The 25,347-nt window shown below is 41.1% G+C and overlaps 1 protein-coding gene across 17 annotated transcripts in view; it reads right to left on the bottom strand.

Moving 5' to 3' along the window:
* Positions 1 to 15,317: 15,317 nt before the first annotated feature.
* Positions 15,318 to 25,347, bottom strand: part of CELF2 (CUGBP Elav-like family member 2) — a 568,240-nt gene continuing 558,210 nt past the window's right edge. For 13 of the 17 annotated variants that reach the window (XM_083819754.1, XM_083819752.1, XM_083819756.1 and 10 more), the window contains 2 exons: positions 24,423 to 24,594; positions 15,318 to 23,137 (listed from right to left, as the gene is read on the bottom strand). In XM_083819754.1, coding sequence (XP_083675880.1) covers positions 24,467 to 24,594 — 128 coding nt within the window. In that variant the 3' untranslated portion in view covers positions 15,318 to 23,137; positions 24,423 to 24,466. Of the gene's footprint in view, positions 24,595 to 25,347 lie in introns of all 17 variants that reach the window. The other 4 variants (XM_083819746.1, XM_083819755.1, XM_083819758.1 and 1 more) reach the window with 2 other exon arrangements.

The following is a 25,347-nucleotide window of genomic DNA, read 5'->3' as shown; positions in this document are numbered from 1 at the left end:
TCATTTAACAAAATGTGACCAAGTAATGAAATGTCTACCAGTGCTTGTGAGCAAAGTTCATGGCACCCAAAACTCATTAGGAGAAGCCTTGCATATCCATCCTGGAATTTTCAGTGACTACTCCTGCTCCCTGCATATCCTGAGACCAGTCAGATTTGCAGCTGATGTAAAAGACTTTTCTTCTGTCACAGGTGGAGCTCTGCCCTATCCTTGTGAATGAGGACCTGCTGTGGCATACTTTTCTATGCTCAAGCTCCTGGCTTTAATGGTCAATGCAGAATTTTGAGCCTAATCTGTTACATTCATGGCAAGTGATCTAAACACATTTGGGAGCTACCTATCTGCAGTGAGTTTTCTCAAGCACTATTTGAATTTAAGAACCAAATCCCAGACTCAAATATCATGGCTTAGAAAATGCACGAGAGATGTCCCCTCCCCATGCAGGCAGAGCTGTGACCAAGGGTTGAATTGTCCTTCCCTGGGAGGAGGCATGTCAGCCCCAAGGCATTCATCCCTGCAATAGGTACTGCAATGCCCACATCCCATCTGAGGGTGTGCAGTGGTATCTTCTGCTGCTGTTGAGTCACCTGCTCAGAGCTTACAGCTGGACATCAGTCTACTGCTGTGGTTGTCAGTCTAGCAATTTTCAGTGCTTTGCCATACTGCATTTGTGAAAACTTACCTTTCTGCTTTTCAAGTGTTATTGGTTATAATGCAAGTTGTATTGCAGCTGGAACTGTAAGAGACTCATAAGGCTTTTTTATTTTATTTTTATTTTGTAAGATTTGGGGGTTGAGTGGATACTACATTATGCCATTATTATAGCTTCAATATTGCTGTTTTTCTTTAACTTGTATTGTTTATTATGCACGCATTGAAGCACAAATGTGGAACAAATGAATCTGATATCAAATTAATGCTGCGATCAGGTTTCCCCCCCTTCCCTCTTTAGTTGCCATAACAATCTGTGATCTTGAAGCAACAATAAAATTAGAATTGCATTAAAGGTGTTTACACCATGTACTCTCCGTCTTCCATTATTGTTTTTCACTGTAATAAAAGCATTGAGTGTTTGCTTTGGAAGAGAATACTGTTAGAGCTCTTGCCTTGCCACGTCCCACATTACTTTTTTGCAGCCATTCAAGTTGTTTGTTTTGGGGAGAGGGAAGGCAGGAGGGAAGTCTGGAGCTTTTGGAGGAGGGGAGATTATGTTTATGGTTTTGAAGATAATTTTTGTCTTTTACTTCTAGGGAGTAATTTTGACCATGCTACCTTTGGATATCAGAACTTCAAAGAAAAGCATCTCCGCTGGCTTTTAAACATGTTGCAAATATCTCCTCCTTCTACTGTGGTGGAAAGTACATCCCTTAGCTCTTCCCATTACTGACAAAAAGTAAAATAAATCAACATGTGTGCAAGGAAGAGATTTCATCAGCACATATGTGCGCATGTGCGTGGGTGCATGTGTGTATAAATGTACGTATATGGTGTAATTAACTCCCCCTCCCCGTGACTGCACAGGCTTCTGCCCCTGGGGACTGGATGAAAGGAAAAAAACATGACAGATGTTAGTCATATTGCCTAGTGCATGACTTGAAAGTGCTCTGGTGGCTCAGCAATGAACGTTATGGAAAAACATTTATGGAACAAAGAGGCTGTTATCTCAGTATCTTGCCTGTGCCGGGCATCTCGGAGCCCCTTTACTGCTGCTCTTATCCAGACTGGCGCATTATTCCTTGCTGTGACATCTTTCTGTGCAGCCTTTCTAGATAATCCTTGTGATAAAGCTTCCTTCAGAAAAATGGGAGTTTTTCATTTTTAAATACATAACGTGATCACCGTATGCTGAGGCCAGACTTGAACAGAAATACCATGAGAAGATTTTCCTTCTCCATCCACTAAGCCTGCTGTTCTCATACGTAAACCATCCTTTGATTTTCTTTTATTTTTTGTTAGTTTAGCCTCTGTTAGGAGCACAAGATCCATCTATTTATTAACATTTTTTGTGATTATTACCCTGATCAATCTGAATGTAAGTTGTCCAGACAGAAGCTAATTCTAAAACCTTTCTTGGCTGGCACTAACACATCCTTGAATTCTTTACTTCAGATTCTGTGCAGCACAGAAAATTGTTACATTGGGCACAGGGATGTGGAGGGCATGACAGAAGGAAAGAAAATTCTATGTAGGAATGGAGAGAGGAATGTCATAAATCTCTGGAGACGAGATGTCCCCAGAGTTGGGCTCACTGACTCCAATCCTAAAGATCAAAGAGTGGTGGATTAAGTAACGCATATTTTGCAGTGGCATGCTAGGTAGGAATTGCCTAAAAGCTCACAGCATCGTAGTACAATTTTAATTGGAAAGGACCTCAAGAGGTCCTGGTCCAATCTGCTGCTATGGTCTGGGCCAACTTTAATGTTAGATCAGGTTGCTCAGGGCCATAGCCAGTCAAATTTTGAATGTCTCCAAGGATGGGGATTCTACCTCCCCTCAGGACCCCTGTTCCAGTACGTAGCTGCTTTCAGGATGAGCTTTTCCTTCCTTGTATATAATTGGAATTGTCTTTGCAGCAGATTCTTGTGCCCACTTTGTCCATGTAGCTTTTTCCTTTTGTTGTATGCCCTTGACAAACGTCTGACTCCATCTTTCTTATACCATCAGTTAGGCAGTTGAGAAGGACATAAAGTTCTTCTTCCCCTTCCCCTGAATCAAACTCTTCTCCAGAAGGAACAAAGCCACCTCTTCAGCCTTACTTCACACATCATGTGCTCTGCCTTTCCCATCATCTTGGACTGTCACCTCAATGGATTCACTCCAGTTCTCTGATCTTTCTCTCTTTCATTGGTGGCCCAAAAACTGGTACTGTGCCCAAAAGCTACTGTGGCCTCACAAGAATGAAGTAAGTGAGTAATCAGTTCCTCTGATGGGCTGGTAGGACAAAGGAGATGCTCTGGGTGGGATATGTCTCGTATTGATACTGCAGAGCCTTGTGAAGCTGCTGCCAGTGGCCTGTGGAAGTGATGGCCTTAGGCCTGTTCTCACTGTGTAAAATTCATATCGATCCAGGCAAAAATCTGTAGTTGTCTCAAAACGGGTCCAAAGACTGAGTGAAGTTGTGTGGTGGCTTTTAATCTTCATCGTTGCCTGTCAGGATGAGGGCCAAGGTGGTTTGGGGCAGTTGGGAGTCCTGCTGCCACTTACAGTTCTGGTCCTGTTATGGTTATGCTCACTCCATGATTCTACAAGCATGCTCGTTGACTGTAGGATGTTGACTGTAGGATGTAGGATGTTGACTGTTGAATGGAGTCTCTTAGAGAAGGCTTTTGGGCATAGCTGCCATGATAATTCAGTGTAGGCTCAGGAAACAAGACCAGGCTGTTCTTCAATGCAATTCTACCAGGCTTTACACCTCAGACATCCCTTTATTCCCTGCTCCAGGGCACTCAACGCACCCTCAGCATTGTGCTGTGTAGTTGTATAGCAGGAACTGCTTGGGAAATATGCACTGGCGACCCCTTCCACTCGAACATTTGAGGGCCATAAGGCACCACACTGGAAAACTAGATCGAGATGCAGACCGGTGTGCACAATGGCCCACTTGTTCTACAGGCTGCTATCCCAATCAGTTTGGATATGAGGTAGTTGGCCTCGAGTTTCTGAGAGGAGGTGAAATGAGGGCGCTTTGCTGTGTCCAGTGATGTAGTAATACGGCCAAGAGAGTTATGTTTGAGTCTTGCTTAATACTAATATTGTAACCATGTCAGTAGAGCTCTGTGGTCAAGAAAAGTCTCACCAGCTTTTGTCTGGGGAATGGAGATCCTTGCAGATGAGTCTCTACTCCCTTCAAGACCTGAAATTGCATCCTTCTATGTTGTATCCAACTTCTTGGAGGTAATGTGCGTGTCACAGTGAATGGCAGAGATGTGCATGGCCGTCACATTTCTAAGCTTCTGCCTTTCAGAGTAAAGGCTTTGCACTAAGAACATTTGCTGTTATTGAGAAATCAAATAAAAACTATCTGAGAACTTGATTACCTTGCTCTTCAAATGATCCAAATCACAAGGTTTGCTGCTCCACTTTCATGTACTTGCTATTGTACTTGTGCTTTCCTTTGGGTGACTTAGTGCTACACAGAACAGCTTTGAGGGCACTCAAGTGATTTATAGCATGCTTTCTAGTTGAGGGCATGTATTTATCATGTTACAACAAACAAGTGATTAATAGTTGCCATAGTGATAATGAGAACTTGAAGTCTTTGGGCACTACAGAGTCAAACACAAGCCTTGGCACATCTTTGCTGCAAAGCAATCATGGTGGGGTCTTAAAAATAGAGGCTCAGGAACCAGCGTCACTTAGTAACACTTTAACACCCTATGGAGAAAACATTAAAAAATAATCATACGCTTATTTAGAAATGAAAAAAACAACCTACAAAACAGATGGGAAAGACTCACTACAGGTTTCTCACTGTAAAAAGGATTTTTTTTTTTTTTTTGCAGAATCCATTTCTTTCTCTTTTTTAATGCAATTGAAAGATGCTGCTTTTCCTCTGCTAACCTCTTCCTCTTCTTTCCCCTGGCACAACTTTGCTCACTGAAATGTTATATGGACAAAATCACAGCTTTCTGGGGTTCTGCCAATGTTTCTCTTTAATCCAAGGCACATAGACATTTCTCGTCAAGTTTGCTTACTAACCAGCAACAACAAGTCTTTGCAAGGATGCACATATTTACCCACCATTATTTCTTGATATTCTGCAAAGGAAAATGTCATTCAGACATCTGTGGAGACACTAGAGAATATGGGCAGTTTCTGCATCTTATGGCTGTTTGCTCAAGACCAGGTTGGTCACAAGAGTATTCAATAGCCTGAGCTGCACAATGCAATGGTCAAGGGGGAGTTAGAGGTGTGAGACCCAGGCCCGGCAGCCAGTAAAATAAATTTGGCCTAACATGCTCAAAATACTCCTCAAAAAACAGCACTGTGCAGGAAAACCTTTAACTTGGGTATCATCCACGAGTGTCAGTTTGCTGAAATATTTGGCCTTGAAATGAATACTTAGCAAAAGCTGAAAATAAAATGGTGAGGTCCAGACTGGCAAAGCCCCTCCTCTTCTACCTCATGCCTCCCAATATCATTTATAAACGAGACTCTCATAACCTACAGGGAGAGATAGAGAGCAGACTTGTTGGCCATTAACTACTACAAAAAATAATTAAACGAGAGGGAAGGAATCTGAAACCACTGGGACATGAACAATCTTTGTTTTGTTTACCAGTACACTGAGAAATTTCAGCTGAGTATCTACAAGACGAGTTGACTGATTTATCCAGGAGATCAGATAAAGAGCAAGGCAGGAGGTATTCTGCCAAAATAAAGAACACGCACAATATTGTTTGGCATCAATGTACAGCTAATATCCTCCAGAGGGAGGGAGAAAAGTAAGCGATGAGAAACCTCCCCCTTGTGTTACTCCTCCATTTTTCCACCCTTGGGTTTTTCCCTTTGAACAGCTCAGAAGCATCAAGGTCCTGTACTTTAAAATTGGTATAACGTTATTTTTCTTCCTTCCTCAGCTTGTGTTTTCAGTAATCTGAAATCACTGTCAGCTCTTTGGAGTGCTGAATGTTTGAAGGTGCTGCCTCAGGCAGGGGGTCCTGACTTCTGCAGTGGTAAATTAAAGAAAAGAAAAGTTTCAGTGCTAGCAGATATCTCCATCAACTCACACAGCCATCAGGCACCCCAATCCATGGATGCCTCTACTTAGACAAATGTCTGATGGTTGCACCGATGCTGGCACGTGGCTCGGTCACTTTGAACTCACAAGAACCTTGTGTGTATGAGCCCCCATCTGCAGGTTACGTGTTCTCCACAGAGGGTGCACCAACAGATCAGATGTGTCAGTTCACAGCAGGAGAGGATCTGGTGCTCTGCCTTTCTAATTAGGTCACGAGAAACGTGATGCTCCAGCACCTCCGAGGGCTCAAGGTGACTAATTCAGCACCAGAGTGGGAATTGCTCCAGAGATGGTGCTGTGTCCCACAGATGTACTTCTACGCCTTGAACACAGTTAATGAAGTTATTAAGAGGAAGGAAAATTTTAGCCATTTTGCTAAAATAGCTAAGTTGCAATGCCCTCAGACAGGTTGGAATCGGCATGCTTTGGGTCAGAAGGGACCTCAAAGCCCCCCCAGTGCCATCCCCTGCCATGGGCAGGGACACCTCCCCCCAGCCCAGGCTGCCCAAAGCCCCATCCAGCCTGGCCTTGGGCACTGCCAAAAAAGAAAAGGAAAAATGATCACTTCAGTGAGAAGGTTTTTGAACGAGTTTTTGTTCAATTAGCACGATTTGATTTATTGTTAGGTGAGCCCTCAAACACAGTCTGTAATTACGGGCCTGCGACTGCAAAGCTAGAAGATTATGATGGTTAAACATATCAACAGTCTTTGCATGAGAAGGAAGTGATCAATGGAAAAAAAAAAAGTAGAGTTAACAAGAGATAAAAGGATTCAAGAGTGTGGCAGATAGGTTTGTACTAGGACATTCTGTAATGAAAGGAGACAGCACAGCAAATGAAAGTAGAAACCCTGATATTGCTCAGAGTAATATTAGAAATCTTAGATGTAGTTTTTACAAATAACTCTCATTTTAAGGGCTAGTGTGCGTCCTTTTCAGTCCCAAATTTACCTGCTGTGCTAATGCAGTGTCCTCTCACAGTCGCTGCTGAAAATTAATTACTTGAGTAACACGGACATATGAAAAAAAATCTTCAAACAGGTTTATAAAAAGAATTGTTTGCACTGAAGTGAAGTCGCCCACTGCATTTTAAGTTTCCAGCATGAATAAATCTCTTTGTGTTCTCATTTCGTGCTTTCTCACACACTGTGTCCCACCACCGTGCCTAGAAGGTAGAGACAAATACAGCCTCTTGGGCTAGCTAACCTTGTCCCAGAAGGGTTACTCTTAAAGACCATTTTCTACTCTTTGCAATCATAAATCCCACAGGAGGAGAAACTTCCCATGCTCCCCCAGAGGCAGGCTTGCCCTCTATTACATTGCACTCTAAGGAAATATTTTTCTGATCTTCAGCCTTTATGTCTCACTTGCTTAATTCCTTCCCACTGCACCTAGTTAGACTCCCTTGTAAAAGCCTAAATAATTAATCACCTCCTTCATTCATTTCAAACACTTGTTGCATACAGAGCAGAGAGCAAGAATTACTCCGAGGAGGTAAAGGAATGGGAACTGGATGAGAGAGGACCAGTTGAGAGGCAAGAAGTGGGGAAAAAAGGATGCTCCAAGCATAAAATCCAAGCTGCTGGTAAGAGTAAAAGGGATACAGGAGCGCTACGGTGCCCTGTGGCTGATTCATGCTGCTTACTTTTGCATATTAATTTGGGAAGGCAAAACACAGCTCCTCATGGGGTCCTAAAGTGTTCTGCTCAGAAGAAGGCATCCTTTGATGCCTGTCAGTCCGAAACACCAACAGCACGCAGCCGGGTCCCCAGGCATGGCTGGGCAACCGAACGTAAAATGGGGGCGGTGGTGAACGCGCCAGACACCAGCCCTGCAGCCATTTAAATGCCCTGCAAGCCTTCGGCAGGCAAAAGCTGCTCAGAGGAAGGCAGTTCTGCCTGTGCACACAGGCAGGACTCAAGAGAGCTTCCAGCACTGATAGCAATGCTCCTCACAAGCTTGCTTTGCTTTCCCAGGAGCCCGTCAGGGGGTACGGATGGATTTTCCTGCACAAAATCTATTTTGAAATCTTTTTCCTTGTTCTCTCTGTATTTTGTTCCCTTAGACTTTGAAGACAAACCCTGAAGTGCATTCCTAGAGTACGAGGGCTCCTTCCCAGCAGAAGGCATGCTCCAGCACACCGTGTCCAGTTACCAGGAGCTGAACACCCATCAGGATGCCAAAGTCAGGGGGCTCAGCGCCAAGATCCCTTCCTCACCCTCATTTGATGGAGAACAAGCAGTTTCTTCAGATGGGTTAAAGCTCAAGCCAAGGTCTGGCCCCCAGCTGGCGGTAGCTCTCCAGCTTTCCCAGTAGGTGTACAGGGATGCTCAATGAAGTGTCTCAGTTCGCTGAGCCTAAGCACTGGCCTCACAAAAGGTCTTATGTCTAAGTGGGCAATTTGGCACCAGTCCCCTAGGCTGAATTGCACAGCCCTGGGGACTGTAGGTGGGAAACACTTCTCTGCTGTACCAAGGAAAAAAGAATGGTTATCAAGTGGAGCAAGGAGATGGCTAACTGGTAATAGGAAACAATAAGGCCAAATGGGCTGAGGAAAAGGAGGCTGGAGGAGAAGAGTGAATGCCTCCTGCTGAGCCCGATTGCCCTCCATGCAGGGATACAATCCAGTTGCTTGGTGGTGTTTCTGTGAGGAGTGATTTTTTTTTTTTTATTTATTTGCACCTAGGAACATGACCTCTCCCCCAGGAGCTCTGCTCCACCGAGATTAAATTTATGGCTGGCATCTGCCCCTGCGCCAGGCTCACGGAGGTGATTTATGGTAAAGAAATTGCATTCTGACCCATCGACAAGGCATTCTGCTGAGATGTTGAAGACATAAACAGTCAAATTGTGGTGTAAGTGTGGATACAATTTCAGTAGCTGTGAAAACACTTACGCCTCGCAGCCCACCCTGCAGCCCTGTTGCTGTTGTTCAGAAGTTGGATGTGACTTGTGGGATAGCAGAAACACTAAAAGGGAGGCACACGGGCCTGGATGGGACAGTGCTAGGGTTTTCTTTTTGTTGGGAAACACGTTTTGGTACGTATGCGAACTGTTTAGTAAGCATCCCTGGTCACAAAGGAGGTGCTAGGAAGGGGACAGGGAAGTGGGACCTCTCACACGGGAATGTTGTGGTGACATTTGATTGTGTAAGGCCCATGAGGATGCCTGTGGGATCCACTGGCTTGGCAGATGGTGTCTGGGGAAAAAAGAATAACTGAAAGCAGACCTGCCTATGCAATGTCATCTGCTGGGCTTTTTTCTCCTCCATCCATGGATAGCCATGGTTTGAGAGAGGAACCTGCAGTATGGGAAGGGGAAGAGAAAGGGCCAGTTATGGCCCCTTCCTTTCCCTGCACAAATGTTGGTCAAGGTCTTCTAGTCAGCTTGTTCTATCTGTTGCAACCAATAAGCCAAATAGGCAAAAAGCTGTACCTGCTAGAGAACAAACTCTGTTGCCGTTCTTGGCACTTTCTGGAGAGTCCTTGTCCTTTACTTTATTTCCATTTTCATAATCTGTTGCCTCAAACTGGACTTGTGTCAGGGTCAGCCACCTGTAGGAGGACAAGTACAAGCCAAGGCAATTTCAGTGTCCTTAGTTCATGCTGCTCCATACCCTATTTGTCAGGTTCGCAGATTGCACCAAACTGAGGGGGGACACCAAGGGCAGGACTGCCATTCAGAAGGACCTCAACAGTATGGAGGAAAGGGCCAGCAGGAGCCCTCTGAAATTCAAGAGGGACAAATGCAGAGATCTGCACCCGGGTAGGAGAAACTCATTGAAGTGACACAGGCTGGAGATGGACAGAGTGGGGAGTGGGTCCTGAAAAGGAGCTGGGGGTCCTGGTGGTCAGTGAGGTGACCATGAGCTAGCCAGCAATGTGCCCTGGCAGCAAAGAAAGCCAACAGCACCCTGGACTGCTTAAATAGAGCCGGGACATCAAGGGAAGTGATTATCCCTGCTCCACTAGACCCGTTTGGGGTCCCTCAGTGCCAGAAAGCTGGGAACAAGTGGAGGGAGCTCAGCAGAGGACCACCAGCATGGCCAGGGGGGGCTGGAGCCTACCAGAAGAGGCTGAAGGAACTGGGCTTGTTCAGCCTGGAGCTGAACAGAGGTGGCTTCAGAGGCACCTAACAGCAGTCCCCAATATCTGTGAGGAGTTTATCAAGAAAATATAGCCTGACTTTATTCAGTGGTGCATGGCTGGAGGATGAGAAGCAAGGAAATTTATTTGAAACAAGAGTGGTTCAGTCCAGATAGCAGGAAAACATTGTCACCATCTGGACAGTCAAGGAGTGTAACAAATTGCTCAGCAAGGCTGTGAAATATTCTGCTTTTTATTTTAATATTTCTTTGAGCAGGAAGTTCCAGGGTTTGTTTCTCTTTTGTAATCTGGGGCTGGGGGATGCTCCAGTGTTTGGCACAATGATACGAGGTTCAGGGACCAAGACTGAAGTGGTACAAGATATGTGATAGTTTGGCCACATCTACACCCATATCTGTTGGGGTCAAGGAATACGTCTTCCTGTCCCCTTATCTTTATGGACTTTTTCTTTTTCCTGACTAATATTAATTTCTTCACCTTGTTTTTTATAGTCTGTGACAATCACCTAGGCAGCAGAGAGGGGCAGCAGCTGTGTGCCTGACGTGATGACAGTCCCCAGTCTTTGTAGAAAGCTTGCTCTGGACCAACAGCCTAATTTGTAACTCTTCAAAAAAAAAAAAAAAAAAAAGACAAGAAAAAAAACAACAACACAAACTCCAGCAACTTAACCCAGGGAGTTTGTCCCACTTAATTTTAGGTCCTTCACTGAGATGGGAAGTCCTCTGCTTCCTCCAGTCCCTGTGTGGGCAAAGAGGCACATCCAGGTGGCAAAGCAGATCAACTGAGCCTAGGTTAACTCTGGGGCAAGGGAGTGCTTCCTGGGGATCCTCCGCATCAGAAGTCAAACAGGTTGAAACTAATGCCAGAGGTGCACTATAAATCATGTAAGTACAACTCTGTGGGCTCTGTCTCTTCTATCATGACGCTATTCTGCATAAATCCGTCCCTTGAAAAGCAGTCGCATTGCAGTTGGTCTTTTTTTCTGCACATCACCTGGGGCTCGTTTGTTAACAATAGGATTCAGTGAATTTCAGCTTCAGCCACCTACAGATGAGACCCCTAGAGTCCAATTTTGTTTTCTAAATGCAGGCATCAGTGCCATTTGAGTTGCCCTGGAGGATCCAACATGGCCAGGTTTAGGCAACTGAATAAAAGCCTGAAGGTGGAGGTCACCTCACAGACCCGTCCTTCTAAGCTTAGGGATCCTTAGCCTGGTATCAGGATGTCCCAGACTCATTTGCTGTTGCTTATGTTATTTAGAGACCTTTAAATGTCCTGGGCTATGCCACTTCAGAAGCTGCAGATGTTCTGTTTATCCTGCATTGTGTCTGCAAGCTCAACATGGATGTTTTGGAGACACTTCCAGTCTGACTGATGAATTGAGCCATAGTTGTCTACTTCAGGACAAGCAGAATAATTCTGTTTATTGTTGCCCAACACGAAAGCTAAACCCTTGGTGCACCTGTAAACACCTCAGGCTGGGTCTCTGAATGGGTGAGCCGTCTCCAAACCCTAGGCTAAGGTAGGGCTTGACTGAATTGCCAAAAAGAGATGCCGAGTGCCAGCTGTGATACCTCATCTGAGACACCCACGTGGGGCTGGCAGATGTGACAAAGGACCTAGAGGACACCCATGCCCTTCTGTTGCAGCACCTAGGGGTCCAGCAAGGTGTCCTTGGGTACTGGGAGTGCTATGTTATGCCTGTTCTAAGAAAACTGAATTTGCTCCTGTTCTCCTCTTACAGTCAATGGAAAATCAGCAGCACCTCCAGACAGCTCCTTCACTCCCTGGTCTTAGCCATGTCACATAGGATGGGATGAATTATCTTCAGGGTGAACTTGTGTTACCCTGGCTAGCAGAGATATCTATAGGGTTAAGCAGCGGCACATCTGCTTTGATGCTGCCCTGAGGATGTGGTTCCTGAACAGATATACTGATATCTCAGCCCCTTTACGGGCTACACCCAAGAGATACGATCAGGGACATGATCTGGTATCACTGTGGCCTGAAAGAGCACCTTTGCCTGTGGTAGAGCTTAAAACAGACATTGCCTTTCTCCTCTACTGCTGCTCATCCATTTGTATCATACTGCCTCTATAGCAAGACTGGTATCTTGTCAATTTGACTAGATCAGGCTTCTTCTGATTTCCACATGATCCCTTCTCCAATAGGTGCTGTGCATCCAGGTGTTCCCCAAGTGGTACTGGCTCTTAGCCTCTGTCTGCTGCAAAGCCACAGGGTTTTGAGTGACGCATGTGAGGAGTGACTGTATCGACTCATAGCAGGATGGATGGATGGATGGATGGATGGATGGATGGATGGATGGATGGATGAGTGAAAAGGTATTTTACTTTCATCCATGCCTCCTACTGACTTTCCCCCCTACGTTGTCAACTGTGTGGATGGTTTGCAGGGAAAGCTCAGAAGAACAAGGCAATTGCAAAAAAAATGACCCAGGACTTCTTTCAGTATGCTAAGTCGTTTTAGCATTGAACTTAGGTTTATGCGTATGGGAAAACTGTTAGTCATGATGCAGAAAAAGGGGAAACATTAAAAAAATTCTTCTTTCACATACCTACATTTCAGGAGAATGATAAAGTGGTTTCTGGTCCAACTCTGTAACCATCTACTTAGCTACAACTGCTATTAAAGATAATATATTTTCAGGCAGGTAGCCCTTGGTACCTTGGACTGGGACAGAGCGCTCTGATTTGTTCATAAAAACCTTGAGGACTTTTTAAGCACACCAGCAGCATCCCAATCAACAAGGAACGTGCTGTTCTCATGCTCACATTCATAAAAGACAAGCAGGATGACCCAGCTCATGGCAGCCTAGTCTGACATTACGCTTTGGCAAAATAATGGAAATGCTGATATGGGTATAAAGGAATAGAAGGCATTAAAGACGAGGTAAACAATTAAAGCCAATCAACATGCTTTTTAGGGAGAAAAGGTTGTCAAACTCAATTTCGCTCTTTGATGTGATTGTAGGTTTTGGCTGATAAAAGTAATTGAAAAGACAGAATATACTCCGAGTTTTGTATGTTTGACAGCGCAGCAGATCCTGATTAAAAAATTAGCATTCTACCCTATCAATACAAGGCACATAAAATGGATTAAGAACTGGCTGACATGTCAACAAAGAAGCTGTCAAAGGGGAATCACTATATGAGACTACTTTTCGGGGGGGTTCTGCAGGGATCAGTAATAAGTCTGAATGTTATTGAACATTTTCACTAATGACCTGAAAGTAAATATTAAAAATGCTGATAACATTGGAAAGTAATGAAGAGGACTAGGAGTTATACAAAAGTGCTCTTGGTATGGTTGTAAGCAAGCTTTTATGTCCAAGAACGAGCAAGCAGACCACACATGCAGGAACCTGGAACACAGTAAATCTGAGAGATTTAGGCATGCTAAAGAAGCAACCCAAAATAATTCTTCCAAGATGATATTTTGTGGCTTTTGAATGTTATTCTTTGCAAGGTCTGATGCAATCTCTGACTGTGTAATTCAGACGAGTAGGGATGAAATTTGTAATTTCTGCATATTGCATCACCTCATTGAAATAATGCCTCCAGCTCTGATATCTCAAATTTAGAAAGGATGTCAGGGAAAAAAAATGAGAAAAAAAAAAAAAGAAAAAAAAGAAATTTGCGGCAATAAACAACAACAAAAAATATTCAGGGACCAAAAAGCCACTGTTATATGTAGATAACTCAAGAACATGATACATTTCTTTTCTGAAAAGAAGGGCTGAAAAGCAACTCGAGACCTGTGTGAGTGCCTTTGGGGGAAAATAGTAGATACAAAAGTGCTTTTTAATGTAGCAGGGCTGAGCAGAGGCAGAACCAGCAGAGAAAACATTTGCAGAAGCAGGGACAGGGATTTGTAAGATCATGTGCCTCTGGGAAGCTGTGGACTTTTGCCCCAACTCTCAGTGGATTCAGGTTAAGGATGAAACCTTTTGATTATGTACATGTTGACTTGATCAAGTATAGGGTGAGGGGGAAAATATGTTGTCCTACATGTGAAAGGTGAGACTCGGTGAGACGAGACATATGGGGAGCAGCTGGGGGAACTGGGGTTCCTTAGTCTGGAGAAGAGGAGGCTCAGGGGAGACCTTACTGCTCTCTGCAACTACCTCAAAGGAAGGTGTGGGGAGCTGGGGGTCAGCCTCTTCTCACAGGTAATTAGTGACAGGACCAGAGGGAATGGCCTCAAGTTGCACCAGGGGAGGTTTAGGTTGGATGTCAGGAAGAATTTCTTCACAGAAAGGGTAGTTAGGCATTGGAACAGGTTGCCCAAAGAAGTGGTGGAGTTGCCATCCCTGGAGGTGTTTAAGAGACGTGTGGTTTAGTGGTTGAATTGGTAGTGTTAGGTGATGGTTGGGTTTTGTGCTCTTAAGGGTCTTTTCCCACCTCAATGATTCTATGTTTCTATTTGTTGGTCTGCTCTAACTCACTACTAAAAGGCATGGAGCTGTGAAACCTACGGTTTAGGGAGCTAATAAATCCACTACTGGGTTGACAGGACTTCACCTCTGGTCTTCCTTCTGCCTCCTTCCAAAATTCCCTCCCTCCAGCACCTCTGTTATCTCCTTCCTGTGGCACCATGCAACGTGGGTGAACCAAGAGTAAAATTTTGAAGTCATCAGTTGGAGGGACATGAGCCAGTGCTCAAGATTTTACCTGGTGTGTCTCCAGTCAGGTTTTCAGAAGGGAAAAGGCCAGCAAAGCTTGTACCAGAAGTCAGCCCTCTTCCAAACCAACGATATTTCCTTTTGCAACTGAGGCACGTACTGTGAGTGAGCTATCCCCAGAGCAGGCCGGGGAGGTGGGGACATCGCTCCCTGAAGCACTGCCTTCAGGAACAACTCACTAGGATTCAAATGCTTCTTTGTTTATGAAATAAGGTCCACCAGACCTATCACCAATTGTTTATGCTACAGAGCACACTCCCATTAATGCTAATGGTGCTTCGGAGCATAAATCCTTGCTAATTGATATAGGAATGTATCCCAGAAGACTTTACTTTACTACTGATTTAGCTGATAGATATAAATGTGTGAGAGGGAAATATTAGCATTCATGTAAAACAATTAGGTTATCAACAGGGACGAATGATTCAGAAAATGACTGCAACTTCCCACCTCCCTTTAATGGACAAAAAAGAAAGTCTGCTAACGAGGAAAATCAGAGGGAATACAAATATGAGCTAATCACTGCTATTACTTAATATTTGTTATACGCCAGCAGCCCCTGTGAATCCAGCCCAGGTCCCCATCCGAGCTCAGTGTAGATGCAGGATGGAAAGGAGCATCCTGCTGCCTACCTTGGTCAGTCCTCCCCAGGGCTTTGCTGGGGAGCAGTATTTTGGGCTTACTCCTCTAACAAACCTGGCCACCCGATGTACAGCTCAATACCAGTTGCTAAATATGTACGAAGAGAGGAGAATGATACAAGCAGAGGGTAGATTTCCACAATTTAATTTTTTTTTTTTTTTTTTTTTCAGATAATATAATGGCATATGAAAAGTGAGGCAGTAATGCAGTTCAAAAGAAAAAAAGAAAGCAACCCCCCAACCACTCTCCTGGATCTTTCTGCCAAAGGCTGACATTATTGAAAGTTTGCTAAATACAAGTAGTCCAGGCATTTCCATAAAAATCTGATTGTGCGAAACCTACAATTTTGTGGCAAATGTACAGCCATTGAAGGAATAAATTTTTCAGTGTACTCAACAGTTTTTGCTGTTAGACTCCCATTTAATTCATGGGTTTTGATGTGAAAATGTTCTCCTAAAAGAAGGCTCAGATACAGGATACAGTAAACCACTCATCTTCCACAAAAAGGTGCTTTGACCTCGAATGTTGAATCTGTGATTTTGAGCATACCAGGTTTCATTTTTTTAATCTAAACCTATCTAGAATCAGGAGGAAAAAAAGTCACATACCAAAAAGAAGTATATTATTGTTTGTGGAAGAAATATAGCATTGTTTCATTACATTTTCTGATTCACATATTTTAGCTATTTCATACCATTTTAGTGCAAAAGCAAGCATGTTTAGAAAAAGATAGAAAATTTCCGCATTTTAGTGTCTTTTGCTGCAAGTCACTGAATGGTAAGACTTTTTCTCCCCACAGACTAATTTTCAAGGTCTCAGTTATTAATGAAATATCAAGCGGATTATACAACATTTGCCTGGGTATGGTTAAAGACTGTATACCCAGTAGGATTTCATATAACAAAAAAGCGCCCAACCCTAGAAACATTTTTTTTTCCATTTAATGCTCATAAAATTTTACAGACAACAGAATCCTTTCTTAAGCTTTATTTAAGAAATCGAATACTATTATAGTTCAATATATATAAGACACATCCAGTATTGTGTTCCTGATAGCAAGTGCATAGATTTTGTTAAGATATCATTTTTATATTTTAAAAATTTTTTTATTTGTTACTCAGTAGCAAGTTTCATGATCACACGAAGGGATATTCCCAGTGATTTTGCTAAGAGCATGAGAGAAAAAACAGAACACAGCAAAGTAGTGAAACTACAACAGAGATGAGGAACAAAAACAATCAGGCAAACTCTCAGTACAGTCGATTCCTGATAAGTGAATAATCTGATTGCTTGGTCACAATGCTTTATTCACTTATCAGGAATGATTCACACTACATTTTGTTAAACTGTTTTCCTTAGCCTAATACCTAAGAGTCACACTGGGCAAAGGCACACACACTCTGGCAGGCTATTCTTTAATCAGCAAGTCTTGTGACAGTTTGGTAATTTCCCATGGCGATACACATATAGCTAACAAAGAGACATTTTGCTAACACTGCAAGGTGCCTTACATAATTGAAATTAAAAGCATGCATTTAAGCAGGACAAACTGTTCAGCTGCATTGCTTTAAGGAACTCATTTTTCCCCATTGTTGAAATTTTAAAAAAAAAAAAAAGGAAAAAAAAACCTGTCTCTTTCAGCCCTGAGTATTCAAAAGAAACCCAACTATAGTATAAGTCTTTTACTCAGTTATATTTTTGGAAGAAAAGACCCCTCACAAAGCTCCAGTTTCTTTCCTAAGACCAAGTTTTGGGAAAAAATAAAATCAAGACATCTACAAGAACCTAGAAATCCCAGAGATCAACTCTGATTTATCGTTCATGCAAGTCCAGATTTACTCAACTGAATCCACTGGTGTCAACATAATCAGAACCAGAATCATGAACTCTAGAGGCGTAAAAGACCCAGGGCACAGCCTGACCATTGGGTTCTGCTCCCCTGCCTGGGCTGTCCTCTACAGGCTTCTGCGGTTTTCAGTTAAACTTAAAGAGTTGCAGGCAAGGCATTTGCTTGGACCCCTGACCCTACAAGACAATGTTCGAGCTTCTTTGGGATGCACTAAGGGACATGGTTTAGAGGTGGGACTCGGTAGGTCAGGCTGGTGGTTGGACTTGATGATCTTGAAGGTCTTTTCCTACCTAGATGATTCTAGGATTCTATCCCAGACTTGTCACCTATTTGGCCTTTCGTGGAACCGGAAAAGTTTAGAACAAACAAAAACAAAAACAAAAACCACCAAGGTTAAATAAATAAATAAACAAGCAACCAGGACAACTCACGAGCCACCTGAAAATTTCAAAACTCTTCCAAACACAGGAGCCAACGTCATGGCTGAAACCACACGGAAACACCCCGCGCGCCGTGCCCCCGTGCTGCGCGAGCCCTCGCCTGGGGTGGTGTCTGTGTGTGAGCCAAAGCCAGAGTGCCAGAAGGACCAGGGGAGAGGAGACACGAGGGAGGAGTGTCCATTGGGTCTCATAAGAGCACTTTTAAGTGGTCTTCGATTCCTGAGCATCACAGAAAGTGGGACAAAGGAAAGGGGAGTGGGCATATGGCTTGAATTCCAGAGAGCACTTGCCAGTGCTTCTCTCTCCTCCTTGGGTTTGTTTTTCTGTTTGTTTGGTTTTTGGCTTTGTTGGTTTTGTTTTCCCCTCTCCAAATTGTAAGCTTTGCATCTGTGATCAGACAGAGGAGAGAAGAGACTTTTGTAAACCAGAACAACATAGATATTTTTCTTTCACGGCTTTTATTTCATTGTGGTAGATATGGGGGAGAGCAGAGAGATTCTTGTGAGGAAAAAAAATATTATAGGAAATGGAAAAATAAAACAAAAAAGCTAAAAGCCAACTCTAGGAAAAAAAAAAAGTGCTATGGTATTTCTTTTGTCCCTTTTGAGATTTGTGTAATACTATTAGCCAGTGCTGAGAACGATCTGCTTTGCAAACCCACAGCAAAAATATCACCCATTTGAACAACAGGGGATTTTTTTTTCATGTTTCCTTTTCTTTTATTTTTTTACTTTTTTTTTTTTCTCTTTTTTAATTCTTCCACTGGCTTAAACAGGGTCTCCCTGTGCTTACTTGGATTTTATTTTTAAATTATTGTATGTATAACCGCCCGTAACAAGCTCGTTTACCTGGTAGGCTTTTGCAGGCTCTCATAGCCCTAGTTAAGCTGTGATTAGTTTCTAAGGAGTTTGACTAACACCATATGCCACCAGATTACTGTGCAGTCTGGAAGAAATCCCAAGGCTATATTTTCTTGAATGTTTCATACGCTTCTGCGAAGTAGCAGCAGAGTATTTTTTTGAATGACTAGGAAGAATTGATCACCATAATCCGCGTTTTGCAGACTGACTGAAATGTCAGCAAAAATCTTTTCACATGGCTTCTGATTTCTCTGTATGTTTGTGTGCATAAGCTTTTGCAGTTAGAAGACTAACAAAAGCTATCTTCCATATGACTTTGCAGGAAACTCATTTAAAATGCTTCCTGCTCAGACAGATTATCCAAGTGATAAGGCATGACTAGGGGGAAGGAGAGAGAAAAAAAATATCAAAGAAACCATAACATGTCTAAAATGCACAAATCCTCTTTTGCCCCCCAATCAGATATTCACTTAGGTGGAATCGACTGTATCTTTTGTACACAACCAACAAATAGAGAAAAAAAAAAAAACAGGAACGTGAAACAGTGAGGTGTGTAGATGTATTACCAACACATAATGACCACCAACAATACAAGACACAAAGTAGAGAGACAAGTATTAGGAAAATGGTTTAATATTGGAGACAGAAGCAAAAAACTGCATCACACAATAACATACGTTACAAAAATAAGTCTGACTGTTTCAACTACACGGTTATGTTCACAATGAGGACAGAAGAATCAGAAAAAACTCTGATCTAAACAGCAAAAAAGCAAACCCCTAACGTTTTAACTAATACATTTATCCACGCAAAGTGACCGAGTACTCCTAATTCTAATTACCTTATTGTGTAACTGCACGATACAGAATAAAAAGTGAAACTTACCGCTTTTGTTAAGACAAAATTCTAAACACTAGATTATAAGCAAAGGGAAAAAAAGAAATCAAGCCAAAGTTTTTAATTCTCTAAACAAAACCAACTCTCTTTCTACCATCCAGAAATCAAACTTGAAAATCAGTCGTGATCGAGGGGGCCCACGAGAGTAAGCCACAAAAATTTCCATTTGTTTTTAATCTCCAGTATAAAAAGTTCCACTGGTACAAAATGCATAAGTACAGTCAGGTTGTAGAAATAGGAAAGCCTGCTTTTTTTTTTTTTTCTTGTTCTTTTTTTTTTTTTTTTGGCTCAAATTCCATCAAACAACAAAATCCAAATGCATCAATAAAACAGAAACAATACTCAAATGGTCTTACAGTTTCCACTAGATTGCATTAACTTTGGCTTTTCTCAGACAATACTTAAAAACTAGTTTGTAATTCTAAACAAAATGATAGTATTATTAATCTACAAACAACAATTCTCACAGCACAAAAAAAACACAAATACATAGTTTTTTTTTCTTTTTTTTTTTTTTTTGTATGACATTATCCAAAAAGGTAATGAAACTACAGGATATTTTTTCCTTTCGTTAATTAGCACTTAAGATAATAAAAACAGAAACAGTAAAATGATTCCAGAGTAGCACAAGCCAAGGAACTGTAACCCCTATGGTGAAAGAAAGATGAACTTGTTACTCCTTTGAGGACTGCCATTTCATCAAAATTAGCTAATTTGTTTGAAAAAAAGCAACTAGTCTAGTCTTTTGATTAGAATTTTGTAAAGCAATTTCCCTTGTTTTTCTTCCTCTCTTATTAGGCCCTTGCACCCTTGCAGCTTTTTCCTTTCAATATTTTGAAAGAGAACTGGTAGATAATTTGTCTCCAAGGAGGTGTATGTTTGGGTTTTCATTTTTATATTTGATTTAAAAAATAAATAAATTTCAAGATGGACCCATCTCAGTTGCCTGGAAATCCTGAACTGTTCCTCCTCTTCCACTGCTAAGCCACTGTCTCGTGTAGCATAATTTGGGGCAACCACCCGGGTCTGCGGCCGATACCAAATTACACTGCCCGATGACCAAAGACATCACCACTCTCACTAGGCTGGTAAACCCGCAGGACACACTAGGGCATCTAAAAAAGCTTTGGAAATTTATACGGTGGGTACAATGAGGATAAATTAGTGAAACAGTCTAAACAATCCAAATGATGATCTCATATTATATATATATGTACATATATATAATATAACGCACGTGAGATGATACTTTGAATATGCAAAATTGCTGCAAGTAGTACAAAATAGCCCTCAAAGGGTGTAGGAAGGCCCCAGCAGTAGTAAAAATGTGAGAAAAGTATAGATCACTTATTTATAAGTGCATGTGCTATAAGAAGGAAACTTTTTTGCATCACTAGAGGCTAGTCCTTTCCATCCCAGGGCTTTACATAAAGAAGCATTTAAGTTGGGGATGAGAGACAAGAGTGCACCAGCTGATGTTGTTCATATAGGGCTTCGTTTTTAATTTTAGGTGGCTTCGAATATAATCAGAAATAGGAAGAAGGTATGGCACTTTATCATCAGTAGCAGGTACTGCTGCTCACACGCATTGGATTGGCAATGAATTTGCTATACCGGTAGCAAAGAACCAAATTTGGTTGTTGGTCACTACATGTGCGGTAGAAATGCGATCTAATCAGACTTACAAGGCAGTGAAAGGGCTACCAGCATCTCTTTTCTGGTTCCTTACAGCTTCCTCCAGCAAACACCCACATCAGTCACATACGTATTCCCATGGACTACTTGTACGAGTAAAGTTACTCCTCTCTATACGAGTGTCTGCAGGAGTAAGCCAATATATTGCCGTTACAGATAATGGCAGATAACACCAAACATTACAGTGTATGTAAACTTTATCCATAAAAAGTAGTTTAACTGCAGTGCACGCTGAATTTTCACCCAGGAAGATCTAGTGCATCTGATTTAAGCAAAAGTTCATTTATTTAAATTACAAAAATATTTTTTTTTTCTCCTCACGGTTTTCAAATGGTGGATTTACCACTCCTTTCTGGGAGTGGTTCACACAATAGATAATTAAAGAATTGTTTTATTTTTCTTTTATTTTATTAATACTGAATAGCATATTCCAGCAGCATATTAAAAGCTCTTTAAGAAAAGACAAAATCCCCAAAATCTAAAAAGGAAAACCACAAGTTAATTACTGTTTTAAATAATTTTAGTTATAGATACAGAAGAAATTTAGACAGCAGTAAAATATTTTTGTCCTTCAGATCTGCCCTGTGCATTGTTCTGATTTCAACCATGTATTAAATAAACCACAAAAAACTAAGTATATATATATTTATAGATATAGATATATATATAAAAATAAACAGCAAAATGGTGAATGTATAAAAGGTATTAACACTCAAGACAGCTCTGGGTGGAAAGGGTTAAAAGTTCAAAACTTTCTCACCTTAGAGGTTTCCATACAATATGAAGAAAATACATTGTGAGGTTTGCTTTCACAGCATTGATGTGTGCAGAGTGGTTAAAAAAGTGAAACATGGGCACTTATACAATGTTTTACAAAAAACATCAAAGAGAAATAACAAACAATAACAATTTCAGGCAACAAGACCACAGGATAGCAAGTTAACAAACTTTTTAACCTCTTTTTCTTTAAATATTAGGGATTTATACAAAACACATAATAAAATACCCATGTTATCAAATTACTTCACACAAGAAACACACTGAAGCTCTAGGAAGAAAGTACCTTTGGAATTTGGCACTATAGTTTCACTGATTTTTTTTTCTTTAAAAGAAAAACCGATCACATTTTGCTGAACACAAACACATCTAAATTGTTCACAATAAAAAAATGACATCAATGCGTCACAAGCCAACACAAACTTATTCTGGAATATTTTTTAATTTTTCACATGAAATTCATTTTTTTAAGCAAACAACTTTTTTTTTTCTTTTTTTTTGAATCTTGTTTTTGTTCTTGTTCTTCAAGTAAACCAATTTTAAACTTGTCTTTATAAACATAGAACACTTAAGACCATAAGACTCATGATGAAACCACAACTTAATTCACAGAAGCACCAACGTAACACATTTTACAGTAACCTTTCTTCTGTACATTGAAACAGTATAAAATATAGGTAATTTCATGTGCATTAAACCATGGATTGTCTAACTGTGAGTCAGTTCAGCAAAAGGTGACACAAGTAGGTAGCATTTGCCCTAAAACAGGGTAAATATTTTCTTATACTAATCTACAAAAAGTGGTTCTATATATATACTTTAATGAGAAAGTGAGCCACCTAAAATGGCCTTATCAAAAAACTTTACACTGCCTGAAAAATGTAAAAACTATTACAGACCTCTAGAGACTTAAAATCAGACAGTTTTATTTCTCAAACTGTTTTGGAAGTAGTCTGTTAGAAACCAACATTCTGTGCCTCTGGACACATATTGCTATTGTCACCAGTGACCAGGCAGAATGCCAATCCCTGTATAATACTTTCAAGTCTGTTTTTTTTTTTTATTTTTTTTTTTACGAAATGAAAAAAAAATAGAACAAAGGAAAAAAGAAAAACAAAAAAGGAAAGAAAGAAAAAACATTTTGCCACAGGTTGTTTTTAAATCCTATCATTAATTTATCTAATAATAAATTTCAGTCTTGCATGAATGCAGCAATGTTTTTTCACATTGACTTCCCAGAATTCATAGCTAGATGAGGTCACATGCAAATTTCAAAGGTCAAACTAGATCAAAGGTCAGTAGGAGAACCAAATATGATGTGAGGTCAGAAAGACATCAGAAACAATGACGGGACGATGAAACTTTTTTTTTTTTTTGAGACGCCACAGGGACATGCTAGGCAAACGATGGGCTAACGGGCATGGAGATGTCTAGGGAAAAAACAAGGAAGAGGAAAAAAGTTACATAGAATCTATGCAGCACAAACAAAATCACTTTTATGGGTGCAGGAGAAAACTAATGCAAATCTTTTGTCAGTAGAGTCTATGAGCTGTTCACACAATTTGCATTAACTTACAATACTTGTCAACAACAGCACAATGGAACCCCAAAAGAATCCATCTGAAAGGAGTCAGAGAGAATGGATTCGTCTTTGGGGAGAAAAGAGAGGAAAGAACCAGTTTCTACAAATGTAACATAAAGGTACGGGGAGGGAAAAAAAGGTCAGACAACTGAACTTTAAACTAGGTAATGGAAACTACGAACAAAATAACCAGACAAATACAAACAAGAGGATAAAAGCATGAACTGTAAAGGGTGTAGGGTTCAACAGTGAAAAAGCGCCCATTCTTGGCACAATTACTCTAGAGACTACTTCAAAGGATCTAGCTAGCATAGAGAGCTGCTCTTTAGGTATCCAATAAGTTAACAATAGGCAATAAATAACTTCCATTATTTCTGAGGCAGTAAAAATTTTGTATAAAAATAGAAATGCTTTTTACAAATAAAATTTACAGGCCTGTGGCTTTCTTTTTTATTATTATTAAATTTATCTCTCAAGAAACATCAAGTATTGTCACTCATTTTATTTTATTTTATTTTTATTTTAAACCCTGTAGCTTTAGAAACAGATCTCTAAATCTTTTTTACATTAATCCTTTCCAAAAAAACAAGAACTTAAAAAAAAGTGAAATATAAAGACGACCAGTGTAAAATCAGACTAATATATAACAACACATTGTTTTGAACTGAAAAAAAAAACAAATCTTCTCAAAAAACAAGTTGATGTAGTGGAAAGACTTGTTTCAATTTTCTTGTTGCAAAATAAGTGCTTCAACTGGCATGAGGCCATTTTCTTTAACCTATAAACTGCTGGTGCCACCCTGGCAAAATAGGATCCAACCATAGAAAACAACTTTTATTGTGTGCTAATGGCACCAGGGTTCACAGAGTTAAATTGCACATTTTTTTTTGTGTGTGTGTGTTGCTTTGAATTTCAAGACGTTTATTTGTTAAAAAGGAGATAAATTATGCTGCAAAACAAAATACAGTAACACAACTCAGTAATTACTTGGCAAGGAAATGGGAGCCAAGTGTAGTAAGGACAAGTGGGGAAATGGAAGTGGTAACTGTAAAAATAACTGTCTCTTGGTGAAGGTTGGCTATATGTTCTCTCTTAACCCCCCTGCAGAGGACAGGTTTGCTCATGGGACTTACCCTAAGAAAGCTAAAATAAGAGCAGTAAGCATCTGGGGTTAAGATCAGTAAGGTTTGCTGTCATTTTTGGAGCGTTTCAGCTGAACCTTCAAGCGTTTCATGCCAATCTGAAAGCCGTTCATAGCCTGGATAGCAGCTTGTGCAGAGACTGGATTGTCATAGCTAACAAAACCTACGAGACACAGAACGGAGGCGGGAGAGAAAGCGAACTGTAGGTTAGAACAAATTCCAGAAGGCTTTTTGTTAGGATTTTATTATTACTATTTATTTGACACATTTACCTCTCTTTCAATTATTTCTTTGATCACACTCCATAGCCCATTTCCTCGCCCTTTCCCTTCGCCTTCCCTTTTACCTTCATAATATTTCTTTCCTAGCTGGGATGCAGTTGGCCAGTTTTGGTGCAATGCAGTTTCCCAATCTGCTTTTTATCTACCTACCTTAGAGACTGTAGATATTTATTACTGTAACACTTTTCACTGTAATATCTACATATCTCCCAGCCTATTAGGAAGTACTATGAGGCCAGTCTGTACATGTGAAGATGAAACAGAACACCTGGTTACAGAAACAGAACCCAAACTTGGATGCCTGTATGCATTTGCACATCTGAATGTGAGTTCACGTGCACTGGTCCTGGGTGGTATTAAGCAGTCATCTCCTTGGGCCCAGACCGGGACAGTTGCAATATTAATATTTTGTATTTTTACAGCTCCTTCCAGTTCAAGATCTCAAGGTACATTAAATGTTAATTAATTCAGCCTCTTGGTCCCAAAAGGGGTATGCAAGGATCGAAATTAAGCAACATCATAAAGACAAAGGCAGGGCTTGATGAGAACTCCAGATCTTCTGCTCCTCAGCTGCGAGCACTAACTAGGGGGATAATGCTTGCTCGGGTAATTCGGAATGGCTGGCCTGGCTCAGC

Source organism: Anser anser, assembly GCF_964211835.1.
Source record: "Anser anser genome assembly, chromosome: 1".
NCBI classification, from domain to species: domain Eukaryota; kingdom Metazoa; phylum Chordata; class Aves; order Anseriformes; family Anatidae; genus Anser; species Anser anser.
Note: the sequence above shows the minus strand (reverse complement) of the source record. Positions and strands in the feature narration are given on the sequence as shown.